This window comes from Pseudophryne corroboree, chromosome 7, assembly GCF_028390025.1.
Source record: "Pseudophryne corroboree isolate aPseCor3 chromosome 7, aPseCor3.hap2, whole genome shotgun sequence".
NCBI lineage: Eukaryota > Metazoa > Chordata > Amphibia > Anura > Myobatrachidae > Pseudophryne > Pseudophryne corroboree.
The window spans coordinates 392,803,479-392,824,769 of NC_086450.1; the positions used below are offsets into that span (position 1 = coordinate 392,803,479).

General features: G+C 47.0%; 1 protein-coding gene across 2 annotated transcripts in view; it reads right to left on the bottom strand.

Moving 5' to 3' along the window:
• BRAT1 (BRCA1 associated ATM activator 1) overlaps window positions 1-21,291 on the bottom strand; it is an 82,300-nt gene that overhangs the window by 41,477 nt on the left and 19,532 nt on the right. For both annotated transcript variants that reach the window (XM_063934623.1, XM_063934622.1), the window contains exon 6: window positions 9,246-9,365. In XM_063934623.1, coding sequence (XP_063790693.1) covers window positions 9,246-9,365 — 120 coding nt within the window. The remainder of the gene's footprint in view (window positions 1-9,245; window positions 9,366-21,291) is intronic.

The window sequence follows — 21,291 nt, forward strand, 5'->3', positions numbered from 1 at the left end:
GCTCTTTGGAGGATAAATCCGAAGAGATAAAGGCTGGGACCACAATCTCTTGGTTAAGGTGAAAAGATGACACCACCTTAGGTAAATAACCTGGGCAAGTTCGAAGAACTGCCCAGTCATGATGTAATATTAGAAAAGGTGGACGACAGGACAAAGCGCCTAGGTCCGACACCCTTCTACTAGAGACAATAGCCAACAGAAACAGGACCTTGACTGTGAGCCATTTAAGGTTCACTGACTCAAGAGGTTCAAATGGAGACTATTGCAGGGCATTCAGGACAACAGACAGATCCCATGGAGCACCGGAGGGACATAGGGAGGCTGAATCCTTAACACACCCTGAGTGAATGTATGAACGTCAGGTAGAGATGCAATTTTTCTCTGAAACCACACCGACAAGGCAGATATGTGAACCTTGAGGGAGGCCAGACAAAGGCCTAAGTCCAGGCCTTGTTGCAGGAAAGCCAGGATTCTGGATGTTTTGAATCTGTACACATCATAGTTCTTATCAGCATACCAGGTGAAGTAAGAATACCAGACCCTGTAATAGATCCGGGCAGATGCCGGTTTCTGGCTTTCAACATAGTTTGAATGACCACCTCAGAGAATCCTTTGGCCCTCAGGAGTGATGATTCAAGAGCCAAGCCATCAAAGCCAGGTCTGGATAGAGACAAGGGCCCTGTATGAGGAGGTCTGGTCTCTGAGGAAGTAGAAGAGGATGCTTTGTCGATAGATCCTGCAGATCTGAGAACCAATGCAGACTGGGCTACGCCGGAGCGACTAGCAGTAGTATTCCTCCTTCTTGCTTGAACTTCCGTAGGACCCTGGGCAGGAGAGACACTGGAGGGAACACGTAAGGCAGCCGAAAGTTCCATGTAATGGCTAGTGTGTCCACGAACGCTGCTTGAGGATCCCTGGTCCTTGATCCGAAGACCGGAACTTTGTGATTGCGTCGACACGCCATCAGGTCTACATCTGGTAGGCCCCACGTGTCCACTAGTAGTTGAAAGACTTCTGGACGAAGACTCCACTCTCTGGCGTGTACGTCCTGACGACTGAGTAAGTCCGCTTCCCTGTTTAGGACACAGAGAATGAACACTGCCGATATTGCTGGCAGATGGCGTTCCGCCCATTGAAGGATTTTTGACACTTCCAACCTTGTCATGTGGCTTCGAGTGCCGCCTTGATGATTGATGTATGCCACTGTGGTGGTGGTGGTGTCAGACTGTACTTGAACAGGCCTGTTCGGTACCAGAGGCAGGGCGAGAGTTAACGCACTGAACACCGCCCACAGCTCCAAAATGTTTATTGGGAGGAGAGACTCCTCCTTGGTCCAACGACCCTGGAAAGAGTGTTGCTCCAACACCGCACACCATTCCCGCAAACTGGTCTCCGTCAGCAGGACCCAGTCTGGGATCCAGAAGGGACGGCCCTTGCTCAATTGCTGGTCCTGTAGCCACCAGGTCAGTGATTGATGAACCTCCAGAGTCAAAGTAATCATGTGAGATTTGATCCCATGAGGTAGGCCATTCTACTTGGAAAGAATTAACCTCTGCAGAGGGCGGGAATCCATCAGGGAAAGTACTTACATCGCCGAGTGTATTGACACTCTTGGGCAACAAAGAGAAGCATCTTATCCTGTCCTGAAGCTTAGGACTTTCTCCGGAGACAGGAACAGACATTGACTGTGTGTGTCCAGGAGTGCCACCATGTGCACCTTGCTCTCAGCTGGAACCATCAAGGATTTCTTCTAATTGATGAGCCACCCGTGGGCTTGTAGGAAGCTTACCATCAGTTGTAGATGACTGAGGAGGACATCGTTGGAGTTTTCCAGGATCAGCAAGTCGTCCAGATACGTCAGGATCCTGACTCCCTGGCGATGGAGATATGCCGTCATTATGGCCATTACCTTGATGAAGATCCCAGGAGCCGTAGCCAGTCCAAATGGCAGAGCCTGGAACTGATAGCGTAGGTTGCCAATAACAAACCGCAGATACTGCTGATGTGACTTGGCAATAGGTATATGCAGGTACGCATCCTGAATATCCAGGGATACCATATAGTCTCCGGGTTTCATAGCCAGTACAATTGAGCGCAGCGTCTCCATACGGAACTTGGACAATCTCAGTGATTTGAGGCTGAGTATAGGTCGGAAGGACCCATTGGGTTTCGGGACTAGAAACAGGGTCACATAGTAACCACTGCCTCTTTGGGACAGAGGTACCGGCACCACCACTCCTGTATCCAGGAGAGAACTCACAACCTGCTGCAGAGCTTGCGCCTTTAGTGGATCTGAAGGGATGACTGTGGTGAAAAACTGGCGAGGGGGACGTCTCCTGAAAGAGACTGCGGGCCAAATGTAATAGAGTGAGAGTTTCAGAAAGTGAGAGATTTGGTGAGGTTTTTTTTAAGTGGCAATCATTTACACTGCAAAACCAGGTTGATCTTGCTGTGTAAATGAATTCCACTTTAAAAAAAACAACGCAAAACCTTACCAAATCTCTCACTTTTTGAAACTCTCTATTACATTTGGCCCTGCGTACCCGTGAGAGACAACTTCTCGCACCCATGAGTCTGAAGTGGTCTTCAACCAGACCTGGGTAAACTGCAGAAGTCGGCATCCTACCCTGGGGTCCCCCAGGGGTTGGCCCGCCCCGTCATGCTTGTATTGTTTAGAAGCTTAGTGGTTTTGGAAGCATGAGATTGTCTCGGGTATGCCTGACCTTTTGCATTTCCTTGAGGTTGAAAGGAATGAAAAGTGGTAACTTTTGCCTTCTGTGCAGAAGGATTAGTATTTGGGAGAAAGGCAGTCTTGGCAACCGCCAATTCAGACACAATTTTATTTAGGTCTTCCCCAAACAATATGTCTCTCTTAAAAGGGAGTACCTCCAAGGTCTTTCTGGAGTCCAGGTCCACCTTCCATGACCTCAACCACAGAATACGGCGAGCCAGGACAGACGTGGTCGATGCCTTGGCTGCCAACACACCCGCCACAGAGGACGCCTCTTGAATATTATAAGAAACGGTTCGTGATGTGAGACAGGTATTGTCTGGCATTGTCAGATATATCCTCGGGCAGCTCTTCATCTAATGCCTGAACCCATGCTTCAATACCTTTAGCAGCCAGGAGGCAGCAATAGTGGGTCTATGTACAGAACCTGTCAGGGAGTATAGATTAGTAATAGATTTCAGGCATCCCTCCACACGCTTATCTGTTGGTTCGTTCAGTGAAGTGACAGTGGTGACAGGCAGAGTTGATGACGCCACTAGGCAGGTGACAGGAGAATCCACCGGCGGTGAATTTTCCCACTTGTCACATAACTCTGCAGGGAGAGGTAGCGAGCTAAGGCCCATTTAGAGAGAGGGAATTTCTTGCCTGGATTAAACCAGGGTTCCTGCCTGATGTCAACCAAATGGTCAGAATGGGGTAACAGATATTTAGACACCTTCTGCCGTTTAAACATGTCAGTTTTCTTGGTGACAGTAGTGGGTTCCTCATCATCAGTGATTTGTAGGATTTGCTTTATAGCAACCACTAGAGCAGGGACGTCAATTTGCACTGTAGAATCACCGCCAGAAATGCATGATTCAGTGTCTGACAGGACAGTATGCTCCGCCTCCTCTTCAGATGAAACATCTGAGAGATTTGTGGATTGTGAGGAGGAAGCAGTCTGCTTAAATGACCCAGCGACACAAGAGTAACCACAGAGACTATTTGAGACTGTAATGGTACAGGTGGTCCCATCGGGGGCGTTAGAGGTTCCACTAGAGTACCCAGTAGGCTTGAGAGCGCGGCCCAGGCTGGCTCCTGATTGGATACAGGAGTTGCGGACTGACTGGAGGGTGTATGACACATGCTACACAGACCATCATACACAGCTTCCCCTTCTGGTAAATCTTTGGCGCATACTCTGCATCATGCAGGAACATCCACAGATTTACTGCCCTTCCTGTAAGACATTGTACACAAATGCAACAGGGAGCGGTTTAGTACTATGAAGCCAAACAGAGTATAATACCTGCAAATAAATCCGATAGTATGTGACTGAGTCCCCAGTACACAACACCTGCGAATAAATCCGGTATTATGTGACTGAGTACACAGTTGAATACACTGAATAGGTAAATACTGTGACACACTATATAAACGACCCTGACGCGCCTAGTCCCTTAGGGTACAGAATATAGTGATAGATATATCTGGGAAATACTGAAAGTGAAACCTCACAGCAGATACAGGCACACACAGTCACATTAGCAATGCAAACAATTATTAGCATGACAATAACACTGCACTGAACCAATATATGTACATACATATATATATATATATATATATATATAGATGTATAGATGTATAGATGTATATATAGACGTATCTATCTATCTATCTATCTATCTATCTATATATATATATATATATATATATACATATACTGCTCAAAAAAATAAAGGGAACACTAAAATAACACATCCTAGAACTGAATGAATGAAATATTCTTATTAAATACTTTGTTCTTTACATAGTTGAATGTGCTGACAACAAAATCACACAAAAAATATCAATGGAAATCACATTTATTAACCCATAGAGGTCTGGATTTGGAGTCACACTCAAAATTAAAGTGGAAAAACACACTACAGGCTGATCCAACTTTGATGTAATGTCCTTAAAACAAGTCAAAATGAGGCTCAGTAGTGTGTGTGGCCTCCACGTGCCTGTATGACCTCCCTACAATGCCTGGGCATGATCCTGATGAGGTGGCGGATGGTCTCCTGAGGGATCTCCTCCCAGACCTGGACTAAAGCATCCGCCAACTCCTGGACAGTCTGTGGTGCAACGTGGCGTCGGTGGATGGAGCGAGACATGATGTACCAGATGTGCTCAATTGGATTCAGGTCTGGGGAATGGGCGGGCCAGTCCAAAGCATCAATGCCTTCGTCTTGCAGGAACTGCTGACACACTCCAGCCACATGAGGTCTAGCATTGTCTTGCATTAGGAGGAACCCAGGGCCAACCGCACCAGCATATGGTCTCACAAGGGGTCTGAGGATCTCATCTCGGTACCTAATGGCAGTCAGGCTACCTCTGGCGAGCACATGGAGGGCTGTGTGGACCCCCAAAGAAATGCCACCCCACACCATTACTGACCCACTGCCAAACCGGTCATGCTGGAGGATGTTGCAGGCAGCAGAACGTTCTCCTTGGAGTCTCCAGACTCTGCCAAATCTGTCACATGTGCTCAGTGAGACAGAAAGAGGGGTAGGCTGCGCTAAATTTCTACATATAACAACAATAACATCTGATAATAAAGATTTTAATGTTAAAAGTGAATTCACTTCAGTATAAAAATATGGACCATTAATGGTATTTTTTTAAAAAGCTGCCACTTGAGTGCAGCGAAACGCGTCAGGCTGTTGGGACCCTTGCCAGGAAACTGCATTTGAAAGTCCGGACCATCCCCTACAAACTTCCAGCATACGACTCCAACTGGAGGGTGTTTGTATTTTTGGCTGAACTGTTGAATTCTGCCCACCGCACTGCATGAGGAGCTCACCATTTGCCATCTTGGAGCACCATACCCTCTAGCGGCAAAGCCTTACAACTGGCTATATACACACCTCCTCTAATCTACAAATTGCTGGACTCATTCATCATTGGGGAATAAATCTGGAACGGACTTCCTTATTTCAACACTGTTTCCATTCCTGGCTCATTGGGTAACCCTGGTTTACTTATTACATTATGTATATCTTTTAATGCTCATTGGAACATACCATTAATGGTCCATATTTTTATACTGAAGTGAATTCACTTTTAACATTAAAATCTTTATTATCAGATGTTATTGTTGTTATATGTAGAAATTTAGCGCAGCCTACCCCTCTTTCTGTTTACATATTTTGGGAGTGACTCCCCGTTGTTTATGGTTGCTGCTCGGCATAGCACCCCATATCTAAGCGCCCGAGAACCTTGGGTTATTCCTCTTCTCCACATGTGCTCAGTGAGAACCTGCTTTCATCTGTGAAGAGCACAGGGCGCCAGTGGCGAATTTGCCAATCTTGGTGTTCTCTGGCAAATGGCAAACGTCCTGTACGGTGTTGGGCTGTAAGCACAATCCCCACCTGTGGACGTCGGGCCCTCATACCACCCTCATGGAGTCTGTTTCTGATCGTTTGAGTAGACACATGCACATTTGTGGCTTGCTGGAGGTCATTTTGCAGGGCTCTGGCAGTGCTCCTCCTGTTCCTCCTTGCACGAAGGTGGAGGTAGCGGTCCTGCTACTGGGTTGTTGCCCTCCTACGGCCTCCTCCACCTCTCCTGATGTACTGGCCTGTCTCCTGGTAGCGCCTCCATGCTCTGGTCACTACGCTGACAGACACAGCAAACCTTCTTGCCACAGCTCGCATTAATGTGCCATCCTGGATGAGCTGCACTACCTGAGCCACTTGTGTGGGTTGTAGACTCCGTCTCATGCTACCACTAGAGTGAAAGCACCGCCAGCTTTCAAAAGTGACCAAAACATCAGCCAGAAAGCATAGGAGCTGAGAAGTGGTCTGTGGTCACCACCTGCAGAACAACTCCTTTATTGGGGATGTCTTGCTAATTGCCTATAATTTCCACCTGTTGTCTATTCCATTTGCACAACAGCATGTGAAATTGATTGTCAATCAGTGTTGCTTCCTAAGTGGACAGTTTGATTTCACAGAAGTGTGATTGACTTGGAGTTACATTGTGTTGTTTAAGTGTTCCCTTTATTTTTTTGAGCAGTGTATATATAAAACACGGCGCGGTCTTAGAACAGAGGTATATATCAGAATACTCGTACAATATATTCTGTATTTGGTACACTTTTTCTTAACTAACGCTGTTTGTATAGAGACATGTAGAATACTCAAGTGTTTGTAAAGTCACAGCGCTGTATACAGGCGGCTTTACAAGGGAGACCTTGCCCCGCAGTCCCAGAGACTAGCCGCAGCTATACTCCTAAAATGGCGCCCAGTGACTCAGTCAAGGAGTGCGGGAGAGTGTGAGGAAGCTCCAGGGCGGGAAAGTCTGCAGTAGATGTCGCCCTGGGCCGGGAAGAGGCTACAGGTCAAGCGTCAACTCCCCTATGCTGGACCTTACCACCGGTACTATGGATCCTTATCAATAGGGGCGTTAGTACACCCGACCTGTACCTCTATGCCCTGGTGGATATAGTGGGGTCCCTGCTCGGTGACAGTGTCCACGCCAGTGTCGCAGCCCATCTCCCTAGACTGCGATCAGGAACGTGATTTAGTGGCAGGGCCCACCTGGGGGACTCGATTACCTCCTCCCCGTAGCAGCCACGCGAACGAGGAGACCATCTGCAACCGTGTGCCTAAAGCCGGAGTGCCTCTGCCGCAAGTACCCAGGGTCTGAGCCGCGTGAGCATGCGATGCCGCTTGGGAGGTTATGGAGCTGCATTGCTGAAGTGTCACCATGACACACTATGACGACAGTCCAGTTTTTAAGAAATTTTCTGTCAGACATTTTTTTTACAGGGCTACCCAGTGCAGCCCTCCTGTTAGGTGACCTGCTGCTACAGGCACCAACTCGAAACTGAGCTCACAGTGCCTGGAGGCGGGGTTTCAGTGGAGGCCACAATGCATCCTGGGACAGCCTAAAGCTTTAGCCTGTTGGTGCCTCTGGATCAAGATCCACTTTATACCCCAATGTTTTCCTGTGGAACACAGTGTACCCCGCTGCGGAAAGACAGAAGTTGTTCACTTGGTACAGTCATAATTCACTAAAAGTCTGTAACAGAACATTGTTGTTATACAAAGTTTCCTATTCTTAGCTTGCACTGAACATGAACACAGAAGTGGAAGTCATGACAGCAGCGAGCTGAATGGCTGCATTCTCAGGAATATTGGGCCACAACGGCTTCCCCCACTGTGTGTGTGGGTGATGGATGCGACTTACATATCTGTGGCATATTGTGAATCCCACATATAAGATGTTCTCTGTTCCACCTTACTTTAGTTGAGCGACGGGTCAGACCTTAGCCTAGTCAGATAGGACCAGCCAGGAATGTGCAAATAAGAAGTCGCAAGAGAGAAGGGGTGGGAGGCATAGGACAGAACAGTGGACAGAGAAGGGGACAGGGTGGGAGGCAGAGCAGCGGATAGAGAGGGGCAATACAGGGTGGGGCAGCAGACAGAGACGATAGTGAGGTGGGACAGAGCAGTGGACAGGGCGGAGCAGCAGACAGAGAGGGTAGTGAGGCAGGACAGAGCAAGGGGCAGGGTGGGCCAGCAGACAGAGATGCTAGTGAGGCAAGACAGAGCATTGGACAGGGCAGAGCAGCAGACAGAGAAGGTAGTGAGGCACGACAGAGCAGGGGGCACGGAGGGGCATCAGACAGAGAGGGTAGTGAGGCAGGACAGAGCAGGGGGCAGGGTGTGGTAGCAGACAGAGAGGGTAGTGAGGCGGGACAGAGCATTGGACAGGGTAGAGCAGCAGACAGAGAGGGTAGTGAGGCAGGACAGAGCAGGGGGCATGGTGGGGCATCAGACAGAGAGGGTAGTGAGGCAGGACAGAGCAGGTGGCAGGGAGGGGCATCAGACAGAGAGGGTAGTGAGGCAGGACAGAGCAGGTGGCAGGGAGGGGCATCAGACAGAGAGGGTAGTGAAGCAGGACAGAGCAGGGGGCAGCAGACAGAGAGGGTAGTGAGGCAGGACAGAGCATTGGACAGGGCAGAGCAGCAGACAGAGAGGGTAGTGAGGCAGGACAGAGCAGGGGGCAGCAGACAGAGAGGGTAGTGAGGCAGGACAGAGCAGGACGCAGCAGACAGAGAGGTTAGTGAAGCAGGACAGAGCAGGGGGCAGCAGACAGAGAGGGTAGTGGGGCAGGATAGAGCAGGGGGCAGCAGACAGAGAGGGTAGAGAGGCAGGACAGAGCAGGGGGCAGCAGACAGAGAGGGTAGTGAGGCAGGACAGAGCAGGGGGCAGCAGACAGAGAGGGTAGTGAGGCAGGACAGAGCAGGGGGCAGCAGACAGAGAGGTTAGTGAAGCAGGACAGAGCAGGGGGCAGCAGACAGAGAGGGTAGTGAGGCAGGACAGAGCAGGGGGCAGCAGACATAGAGGGTAGTGAGGTAGGACAGAGCAGGGGAGGCAGGGTGGGGTACCTTTTCTAGTATGAAATACTGCAATAAACACCATACTCATGAAGATTCAGTGTCAAATTTCTAAAAGATAATATTACTGAAGGATGCACTAACCACTGCTTTAATCTCAGAATACCAAACGCCAGGGAACCAGCATGGAAAGGATTTAGGATATTTAGTGCACGTTTCATCACAATCCATAGATCACAGTCAGCATTACAGAAATCAGGGAATCTGGGAGAACAAAGCATAATGTCAATGAACTGAGACACAGTTGTAAATACCAAATTGCTTTCCTAACAAATATTTAAAATGCCAGCTCTAATATATACTGCAGACGCCAGGCGCATATTATTACCATATACGATAAAAGTGCGCTGTACGTCTCAAAACACTACATCCCTTAAGAGAAAAGAATACACCCACACATTGTCTGAGTTCCAAAGCTCATTGATGTATATATTTGTTATTATGTATTCAATATATCACAATGTACAGTATATATATATATATATATATATATATATATATATATTTACATGGTTACAATTTATACAGTAAGCAGTTAATACAAACGAAATCAAATACATACAGTTACAGGCCAGCATACAATACCATTCCCTCAATGCATCCTCCGCTCCATATCTCTCTCTCTCTCTCTCTCAGCAAATAAATACAGGAAGTGATATGGCAACATCTCCACCATCGTCTGGGACAAAACAGCAACTCCTGTGTGTCTGATCAGCAATGTGCTATCTAGTTTGGGGGAGTGCACACATCTAGTCTAAGGGAGGGAACTTTCTCATTCATGATGAGTCACTGATCTGTTCGTATGCTAACAAAGTTCAGCCTTGAAGACATCAAAAGGGCTGGCCTGAGTTTCCCGTCCACCAACTGCTTGGAATGTCCATTGTTCTAATAAGAGTGACTTTAGCTTTCATACATTTAATCATAACTACTTGTTGCAATGTCCTACAACTTAATAACAAGTATCAAATTAATCTACACATTAATCTGGTTACTGTAATACCAAGCACGACATGTCTATCTTGCTCTGCTCCAATAATACACATACATGACGTTACTCCATTATATAATTTTAAATCATTATGATGTCTGGCGCTTGATATGTTATAATTATGTGCTGTATGAAATATGTGTCGAATCTGTATCTGTGGCATGTCTGTGTAAATGCGTATGTTACCATATATTGCTGTGCTCGCTGCGCGTATTTGCAAGCATAGCGACTCATAATGTGTGGAGTCTGTATGTTCTCTCTATGTAATATTTTTGACATCCACACAGTCTTAGGGGTATATGCAATTGCGGTCAAATTGCCAAACATGTCGAAAAACGGGTCATTTTTGACACAAAAAACTTGTCGAATTTGATTCGACAATTCAATACAGTACTTTTCGACATAAAACCTGCCGTTTCATATTCGACTTTTGGCAATTCGACATTTTTTCAATTTGACATGTCTGCAATGTTAAAATGCGGCTTTTCGACAAAAGTATATTCAATTGAAGAATGTCGATTCAACAACAGTGCTTTTCGACAGTCATTTTGTCAATTTCATTCCGCCTCATTTTCCTGTCGTGATCTAATAAATTTTTTTTAAAACATGAATTTTTTGGTGCTTTTTTTATTGCTAATAGCATATCTATTTATATTAGAAGGTATTATCTACTTGGTTTGTCCTTAGGAGCCACAAGTATTGTTTAATAGATTTTTTAAAATATTTTTTTTTTACTAACTACAATAATATGGAGAGAAAAGTGCATGTTTTTCAGTTGGAAGGGTTGGGAAAGTGTTAAAATTCCTGAGCCGGTCCTGGTTGTAAAAATACGGTGAAAAAATGACAGGGGTTACCCCGTATTTTAACAACCAGCACCGGGCTCTGCGTTCGGTCCTGGTGCCAAAAATACGGGGGACAAAAGACGTAGGGGTCCCCCGTATTTTTAACACCAGCACCAGCCTCCACTAACCAGAGAGATAATGCCACAGCCGGGGGACATTTTTATATTGGTCCCTGCGGCCGTGGCATTAAATCCCCAACTAGTCACCCCTGGCCGTGGTTACCCTGGAGGAGTGGGGACCCCTTAAATCAAGGGGTCCACCCCCTCCAGCCACCCAAGGGCCAGGGGTGAAGCCCGAGGCTGTCCCCCCCATCCAAGGGTGGCGGATGGGGGGCTGATAGCCTTTTGTGTCAAAAAAAAGAATATTGTTCTCTGTAGCAGAACTACAAGTCCCAGCAAGCCTCCCCTGCAAGCTGGTACTTGGAGAACCACAAGTACCAGCATGCGGGGGGGAAACGGGCCCGCTGGTACCTGTAGTTCTACTACCAAAAAAATACCAGAAAAAACCACAACGCACACACCGTGACAGTATCTCTTTATTACATACATGCACACCAACATACATACATACTTACCTATGTTGACACGAAGAGTCGGTCCCCTTCTCCACGTAGAATCCACGGGGTACCTGTAAATAAAATGATACTCACAACAATCCAGTGTAGATCGGTCCTCTTCTTTGTTTGTAATCCACGTACTTGGTAAAAAAAAAAAAAAGAAGAACCTGAATCCACGCACTGAAAGGGGTCCCATATTTACACATGGGACCCCTTTCCCCGACTGACGGGACCCCCCGTGACTGCTGTCAAAGAGGGTCCCTTCAGCCAATCAGGGAGCGCCACGTCATGGCACTCTCCTGATTGGCTGTGCGCGTCTGAGCTGTCAGTCAGGCGGCACACTCGAGATACAATGTAGCACATAGGCGCTCCATTGTATCCAATGGTGGGAACTTTGCGGTCAGCGGTAGACCGCGAGGTTAAGTGGGGTCACTCTTGTGGTCTACCGCAGACCGCAAAGTTCCCACCATTGGATACAATGACGTGGCGCTCCCTGATTGGCTGAAGGGACCCTCTTTGACAGCAGTCACGGTTTTTTTTTTTACCAAGTACGTGGATTACAAACAAAGAAGAGGACCGATCTACACTGGATTGCTGTGAGTATCATTTTATTTAGAGGTACCCCGTGGATTCTACGTGGAGAAGGGGACCGACTCTTCGTGTCAACATAGGTAAGTATGTATGTTGGTGTGCATGTATGTAATAAAGTTATACTGTCACGGTGTCTGTGTATTGTTTTTATTTGGGTATTTTTTTTGTAGTAGAACTACAGGTACCAGCGGGCCGTTTCCCCCCGCATGCTCATACTTGTGGTTCTCCAAGTACCAGCTTGCGGGGGAGGCTTGCTGGGAAATGTAGTTCTGCTACAAAAAACAATTTTCTTTTTTTTTACACAAAAGGCTATCAGCCCCCCATCCGCCGCCCTTGGATGGGAGGGACAGCCTCGGGCTTCACCCCTGGCCCTTGGGTGGCTGGATTTAAGGGGTCCCCACTACTCCAGGGTACCCCGGCCAGGGATGACTAGTTGGGGATTTAATGCCAAGGCCGCAGGGACCAATATAAAAGTGTCCCCCGGCTGTGGCATTATCTCTCTGGCTAGTGGAGCCCGGTGCTGGTGTTAAAAATATGGGGGACCCCTACATCTTTTGTCCCCCGTATTTTTTGTACCAGGACCGGACACAGAGCCCGGTGCTGGTTGTTAAAATACGGGGGAACCCCTGTCATCTCCCTCCCCCCGTATTTTTACAAGCAGGACCGGCTCAAAGAGCCCGAGGCTGGTTATGCTTAGGAGGGGGGACCCCACGCATTTTTTTTCTGGATTTATTGAACACTTTTGTGCCGTCCATGAAGTCGAATCCAGGCCGCCCACTATTCGTCAATTGGTCCGTTTTACGACAGCGGGACTGTCGAATCCGTTATTTATTGAATATGTTGAATTCAGGTCCCGGCGGGAGGGTTTCGCCTGTCGAATTGTGTAGAATCCCAAAACGGTCAAATTCCAGCCGGAATTCGACCGCAATTGCATATACCCCATAGCCTTCGATTCAATTAACCGCGGGGTGACTCGCCCAGGAAGTAAGCGTGGCAATATGGCGCATTACGGTAGCTCCGACCTCGCACCTTTTTTTATTTGACCCCATAAAGTGAGAAAGTGGTCAGTAAAGCAGCCTAATGATCTACAGAAGACAATAACAGAAAGTGAGGATGCAAAGAAAATATACCAAGTATATAATATCGGGTGCTAGAATGGGTTGTTTTTTTCCAGCAGCTGTATGATGGGAGATAGTCAGTCTCCCTAGACAAGGTAATACATATAGGAAAGTAAACGGCGCTAGTAATTTACACACTTAAGTCACAATTTAATATATTGTACAATTAATACAGGTACATAAAAAAATAGCAGCAAGCTTGGGTATATATAAAAAGTTCAATTAATGTCAGCTGTAAATTGTATGTACAACTCATCCAACAAGTGGTATGGAAACCATCCTATTCATTTCTCACACTAGATGTGTAGAGTTTATATGCCAACATTCCACATTCCCTGGGTGTAAAAGCCATTCAGGATCGATTAAATGACGATGGTGACGTCACAGAGAGACATAAGAAATTTCTTCTAGATTCTATCATTTTCATTATACAACACAATTATTTTCTTTTTCTTGATACATTTTACCTCCAAGTCATGGGCACGGCCATGGGGACCAGATTTGCGCCGAGTTATGCCAACCTTTATATGGGGCAGGTCGACAACCACCACATTTGGGGTGGCGGACTCAGCGATCGTCTGGTCTTCTATGGCCATTACATAGACAACCTATTTATAATTTGGGATGGGGATCTATCGTCTGCCACTGATTTTGTTAATTGTCTCAACACTAACATTTGTAATTTAGTTTTTTCACATACTTTTTACTTTTCTCGAATTAATTTTTTGGATGTGACCCTAGAAATAATCAATAACCAGATTCAAACATGTAATTACATTAAAGAGGTGGGTAGCAAAACCTATCTGCACTGCAAAAGCGCGCATTGTGTGTCCTGGAAATCTAATATACCTAAAGGCCAATTGATGCGGTTAAAGAGGAATTGTTCCACAGCAGATATGTTTAATAATCAGGCAGGTAGTACGTTTTCCGCATTTGAAACGTGTGTGGTATGGAAGGTAGATAGTAACTAGGCCGACAGTGTCTAGGTCGACCACTATTGGTCAACAGGGATGCTGGTCGACAGGTCAAAAGGTCGACATGAGTTTGTTATGTTGTTTTGTGTAGTTTTCTTTGTAGAGTGACCGGGAACCCCAATTAGTGCACCGTGTCACTTCGCTCGCCATGCTTCAGGCAGATTACCGTTCCCAATTGTAGTCCACGTGGATTGTTAAGTATGAAAAGGTTCAAAAAAAGAAAAAAATCGTGAAAAAATCATGTCGACCTTTTGACGTAGAACATGTCGACCTAGAGACCCTGTCGACCTAGTTACTGTCGACCAATAGTGGTGGACCTAGATAGTGTCGACCTAGTTACTGTCGACATTAGAGACCGGATCCCATTTGAAACTATAGGCTATCCAAAACATTTATTGAAGACTGCACTTGAACAAGTTACAACTATGGAGAGGGCCCAAATGCTAAAACCGAAAATCAAGATCGTTGATGATCTTGACACAAAAGAATTTGCATTTATATCTAAATTTAATAATTGTTCAAATGAAATAAAACAAATCGTTAGAAATAACTATAATAGTTTGAAATTTGACCTGGTCCTCGAAGATTTAATCCCGTCAAACCCAAATTTCATCTTCAGGAAAAATAGGTCCCTAAAGACCATACTTGCTCCTAGTTTTGTTAAACCAATTAAGGAATCAGAGAATAAAATATTAAATACATGGTGGCAGAATAAACAACTGCGCTTTTTTAAATGTGGGAAAAGTCTCTGTACCACATGTCAACATGTTATCAATAAGACATTAAATTTACTTCAATCCATTTCAGAGAAAGAATACAAAATGTCATCCTTCATTAATTGTGACACCAGTTGGGTGGTCTATCTTTTGATTTGTGGGTGTAACCTAAAATATATAGGAAGAACCCTCAGATCGTTGAAAACACGCCTCATGGAGCACCGGAGAAATATTTTTTAAAAAGTGCAAAACCACAGGATACCTAAACATTTCTCTGTGTACCATGAAGGTGGCCCGAGATCTCTGAAATAGATTGGCTTAGAGCATATTCCATTAATGAATCGTGGTGGAGACCGCTTTAATAGACTGTGTAGGCAAGAGATTTTTTGGACGCTTCGATTGAATATACTTCGCCCCCAGGGTCTTAATGAAGCACTGGAACTTAAGGGGGGTACTGACGGGAGAGATGTGTGCTGAGCGATCTTAACACAGACCGCTCAGCACACATCTCTCCCCCCGCTCAGCACAGCGCGATGTGCTGAGCGAGGGGGGGGGGGGGGCAACGACGGGGGGCCGCTCACTTCACACAGCGCTGTACCGGCGATAGCGATGCGCGGGGCTGCACAACGCTATCGCAGGGGGGCATATACGCGGCAGAAACGTGCTTAAAATCTAAGCAATCTAGTCAGATTGCTTAGATTTTAAACACGGATCTCTCCGTGTGTACCCCCCTTTAATTCAGTTTTATAGGTTTTTTCCATTTCACATATTAGCTCATAGAATTCCTATGTAGCTATTGGGTTCTGTGATCGTGTGATGGAAAACCCCTATAGCTGTTAATATTTGTTTGTCTGTGATTTGTAATACAAACACCTGGATGTGTTCCCTTTCCTTTCTTTCTATTCATATTGAATCAGAATTTTTTTATTGTGATAGTTATATGTGTGTATATATATATATATATATATATATATATACACACACACACACATATACACACACAAGTAGGAGGTGAACAGTGTTTATACACACTTATTATTTTTCACCTATTATCTATATAGTCAAATAATATAAACATGATTATGGGAAGAAATTAGTAAACATTGATTATATCAATACAAATGCCCTTTAAAATCTACAATAACTACATAAAATATTTGTTGTTTAAATATAATCAATAGGTATATATTATTAAAGCCGGGCAATAGGGTTATTCATATTTTTTAAGATAAGGGCAAAATTGCCAACACTTGTTATCTATTTGGGTGTTTAGCGGTATTTCCGCGCTATGCCAACAACTTCCTTTATTAGCTGCCTTTAAAGAGTTGGGTGAGACCCAGTCACGTGACCGGTGATGCGCCCGGCTCCGATCACGTCACAAACTTTGTTGGTTGGTTGGAGTCTGAACATGTGACTGGTCATGTGACCGATCGCGATCACATGACCGCCTTGTTTACTACACTATTGAGCACAGTATAATTCTATAGGCTGACGGGCGGTCATGGGTTCAGTAGTATGTCACATGGAAGTAAGCACCATGTGACGAAATGGACCAATTGAATGAGTTATTTTCTTGTGTTTACTAATGCGGCGAAACTCTGATCATGTGACCGCGATCGTTTATGAATTAAGCTAAAAATAAACCTTTCTGTGACAATATCCAACCAGTTTTCAATGATTTTAATAATAGGATTTGAATTACCTGCCGGAAAATCCTTTTCTCGTAGTCCGTAGGGAATGCTGGGGTCCATATTAGTACCATGGGGTATAGACGGGTCCACCAGGAGCCATTGGCACTTTAAGAGTTTAAGAGTATGGGCTGGCTCCTCCCTCTATGCCCCTCCTACCAGACTCAGTCTAGAAACGGTGCCCGAGGAGACGACATACTTCAGAGAAGGAATTACACAGATAGTGGCGAGATTCATACCAGCTCACACAAACATGCGAATCTGGCCAACATGCCGGAACAACTCAGCAACAGCTGAAACATAAATAACGCAGAACTTACCTAGGAACCAGGTAACACTGAACCATAAACCCAAGGCAGGAAAACGAAGCGCTGGGCGGGCGCCCAGCATCCTCTACGGACTACGAGAAAAGGATTTACCGGCAGGTAATTAAAATCCTATTTTATCTTACGTCCTAGAGGATGCTGGGGTCCATATTAGTACCACGGGGATGTACCAAAGCTCCCAGTACGGGAGGGAGAGCGCGGAGGCTCCTGCAATACTGCCTGACCAAACTTGAGGTCATCAGAGGCCAGAGTATCGAACTTGTAAAACTTGGTAAACGTGTTCGAACCAGACCAAGTAGCGGCTCGGCACAGCTGTAAGGCCGAGACACCCCGGGCAGCCGCCCAGGAAGAACCCACTTTACGAGTAGAGTGGGCCTTAACCGATTTCGGACACGGCAATCCTGCCGTAGAATACGCATGCTGGATAGTGAACCTGATCCAGCGCGAAATCGACTGCTGAAAAGCAGGACACCCAATTTTTTGGGGATTGTAGAGGACAAATAGAGAGTCAGATTTCCTATGACGAGCAGTCCTCTTCACATAGATCTTCAAAGCCCGCACAACATCCAAGGCCTTTGAAGCAATTGAGGAGTCGATACAACCTTAGGCAGGAACTGTGGACGAGTCCTAAGTTCCGCCCTGTCTTCATGGAAGATCAGATAAGGACTTTTGTAAGATAAAGCCCCCAATTCCGACACGCGTCGAGCAGAAGCCAAGGCCAACAAAGTGACCGCCTTCCACGTGAGAAACTTGATGTCAGCCTCCAGTAGAGGCTCAAACCATGCTGATTGTAGAAACTGCAACACCATATCTAGATCCCAGGGTGCCGTGGGCGCCACAAAGGGAGGCTGGATGTGCATAACCCCTTTCAAAAAGGTCTAAACCTCATGGAGGACAGCCAATTGTTTTTGAAAGAAGATGGACAAAGCAGAGATTTGGACCTTGATGGATCCCAATCTCAGACCCATATCCACACCTGCCTGCAGGAAAAGGAGAAAACGTCCAAATTGAAACTCCACCGCAGGAAACTTCCTGGCTTCACACCAAGAAACATATTTCTTCCAAAAACGGTGGTAATGTTTAGACGTCACCCCCTTCCTAGCCTGAATCAGGGTAGGAATGACCTCACTTGGAATTCCTTTCCGAGCTAAGATCTGGCGTTCAACCGCCATGCCATCAAACGTAGCCGTGGTAAGTCTTGATAGGCGAATGGCCCTTGCAGCAGCAGATCCTCCCGAAGAGGTAAGGGCCTTGGATCTTCCACCAGAAGATCCAGTAGATCCGCATACCAAGCAATGAGGATTGCCAGAACCTTTGTTCTTCTTACCAGCTGAAGGACCTTTGGAATCAGAGGAAGTGGAGGGAACACATACACTGACGGGAACACCCACGGTGTTACCAGTGTGTCCACCGCCACTGCCTGCGGGTCCCTCGACCTCGAACAGTACCTCCCAAGCTTCTTGTTGAGGCGGGAGGCCATCATGTCTATGTGAGGAAACCCCCACCAACCGGTTACCTCCTCGAACACCTCCGGATGGAGGCCCCACTCCCCTGGATGGAGATCGTGTCTGCTGAGGAAGTCTGCTTCCCAGTTGTCTACTCCCGGAATGAAGATTGCAGACATCGCTACAGCGTGCTTTTCTGCCCAGAGGAGGATTCTTGACACCTCTGACATGGCAGCCCTGCTCTTCGTTCCGCCTTGTCGGTTTATGTAGGCCACTGTGGTCACGTTGTCCGACTACACCTGAACAGCCCGATCCTGTAGAAGGTGTGCTGCTTGCAGAAGGGCGTTGTACACGACCCTTAGCTCCAGGATGTTTGTTGGGAGAAGAGATTCTTGATTCGACCACGTTCCTTGGAAAGTTTCCCCTAGAGCGACTGCTCCCCAACCTCTTAAACTTGCATCCGTGGTTAAAAGGATCCAGTCCTGAATACCGAACCTTCGGCATTCCAGAAGCTGAGGAAGTTGCAGCCACCAGAGGAGTGAAATCCTGGCTTTCGGAGACAGGCGTATCCTCTTGTGCATGTGTAGGTGAGAGCCCGACCACTGGTCCAATAGGTCCAGCTGAAAAGGACGAGCATGAAACCTGCCGTACTGCAGAGCATCGTAGGCGGTAACCATCTTCACAAAAGGTGTATGTATTGATGAACCGATACCTGGGTAGGCCTTAGGACATCCCGGACCATTGCTTGAATCACCAACGCTTTCTCCACTGGGAGAAACACCCTCTGCACTTCCGTGTCGAGGATCATTCCCAGGAAAGACAGCCGCCTTGTCGGTTCCAGATGAGACGTTGGAAGGTTCAGGATCCAACCGTGCCTCCTGAGCAGTTGTGTCGTGAGCGTGATCGACCGCAACAACCTCTCCCTGGACGACGCCTTGATCAGGAGATAATCCAGATATGGAATTATGTTCACAACCTGTTTGCGGAGGAGAACCATCATCTCCGCCATCACCTTGGTGAAGAACCTCGGTGCTGTGGAGAGGCCAAACGGCAGCGCCTGGAACTGATAGTGATCGTCCATCAAAGCAAACCGGAGATATGCTTGATGCGGCGCCCAAATGGGAATGTGGAGGTAAGCATCCTTGATGTCCAGAGACACCAGGAACTCCCCCTCCGTCAGTCCTGAGATGACAGCTCTCAGAGATTCCATCTTCAATTTGAACTCCCTGAGATAAGGGTTCAGAGACTTTAAGTTTAGAATAGGCCGTACCGAACCATTCGGTTTTGGTACCACAAAAAGGTTCGAATAATAACCCTTGTTCCACTGCTGAAGTGGGACCGGAACAATGACCTCTGACACCACCAATTTTCTGATGGTCTCCAGAAGAATTGTCCTGTCCGCCAGCAGGGCTGGCAAGCCTGACTTGAAGAAGCGGTGAGGCGGGGGATCTTGAAACTCCAGTCTGTACCCTCTGGACACTACATCCAGTACCCAGGGGTCCAGACCCGATGACACCCAGACGTGGCTGAACTACCGGAGTCTCGCCCCCACCTGACCTTCCTCCAGGCCGAGCTGTCCACCGTCATGCGGAGGACTTAGGGGTATCAGAAGCGGGCTTTTGGGTCTGGGAACCTGCGGGAGCAGGTTTCTTTCCTTTGGCACGACCACCTCTGAAGAAGGTGTTCGAAGGCTTATTTTTTTCTAGGCCTTGCGGGCCGAAAGGACTGTGACGTGGTAGAGGAATAAGGCTTCTTCGTAGCCTGTGCCGCTGAAGGGAGAAAAGGAGACTTACCCGCGGTAGCCATGGCAATCCACGCATCCAGCGCCTCCCCAAAGAGAGCCTGACCTTTGTATGGCAGGCCCTCCACACACTTCCTGGATTCCGTGTCCACAGACCAGTTGCACAGCCAGAGACCTCTGCGAGCCGAGACGGATATGGAGGAGATCCCCACAGCCATGGAACCCAGGTCCTTCATGGAGTCCACCTGAATATTACGTAAAAATAAATCAACGTCACCTTTGTCCAGCGTCAATAGCTTTAGCAATCCAAGCACAGGCTATAGTAGGCCGCAATATAGCCCCTGAAGCCGTGTAAATGGATTTCAGTGTAGCATCCACCTTGCGATCTGCCGGGTTCTTTAACGCGGTAGATCCCGGGATCGGTAATACCACCTGCTTGGACAGCCTGGAGACAGAGGCGTCGACTATCGGCGGGGACTCCCATCTCTTCCTATCTTCCTCAGGGAAGGGAAAAGCCACCAAGACCCTCTTGGGAATCTGGAATTTATTTTCCGGAGTTTCCCATGCCTTTTCAAAGATAGCATTAAATTCTTTGGATGCCGGGAAGGTGAGGGGGGCTTCTTATGATCTGTAAAGAAAACCTCCTCCACCTGTTCCGGAGCTGTGTCTGAAATGTGTAAAACATCCCTAACAGCCTCGATCATCAACTGCACCCCCTTGGCAAGTGATGCCGTCCCCCTCAACACATCCCCGTCACCGTCTCCAGCATCAGAGACGGTGTCCGTGTCATCCTGCATAATTGCAAGTGCACGTTTTTGAGAATGTACTGCAGGGGACCCCGAGGAGGCAGTATCCGACCATACCACCATAGAGGACTGGAGGACCTGAGTGGCATGCTCAGTCCTAGCAACTCTATCAGAAATCTGAGAAATAGTCCCCTTCAGAGAGACTAACCATTCTGGCTCTCTAGCTGGGATCTGCGCTAAAACAGTGCAATCCTGATTACATGGAATGGAGTCTTCCTGGGAATATAAATCCTCTGCAGCATATGAAACAGTGTCCCTAGACATGTTGTCACACACACTCAAACACCCCACAAACACACAGGGTATTATGTAGACAGAGTTCCCCCCCAAGAATGGCAG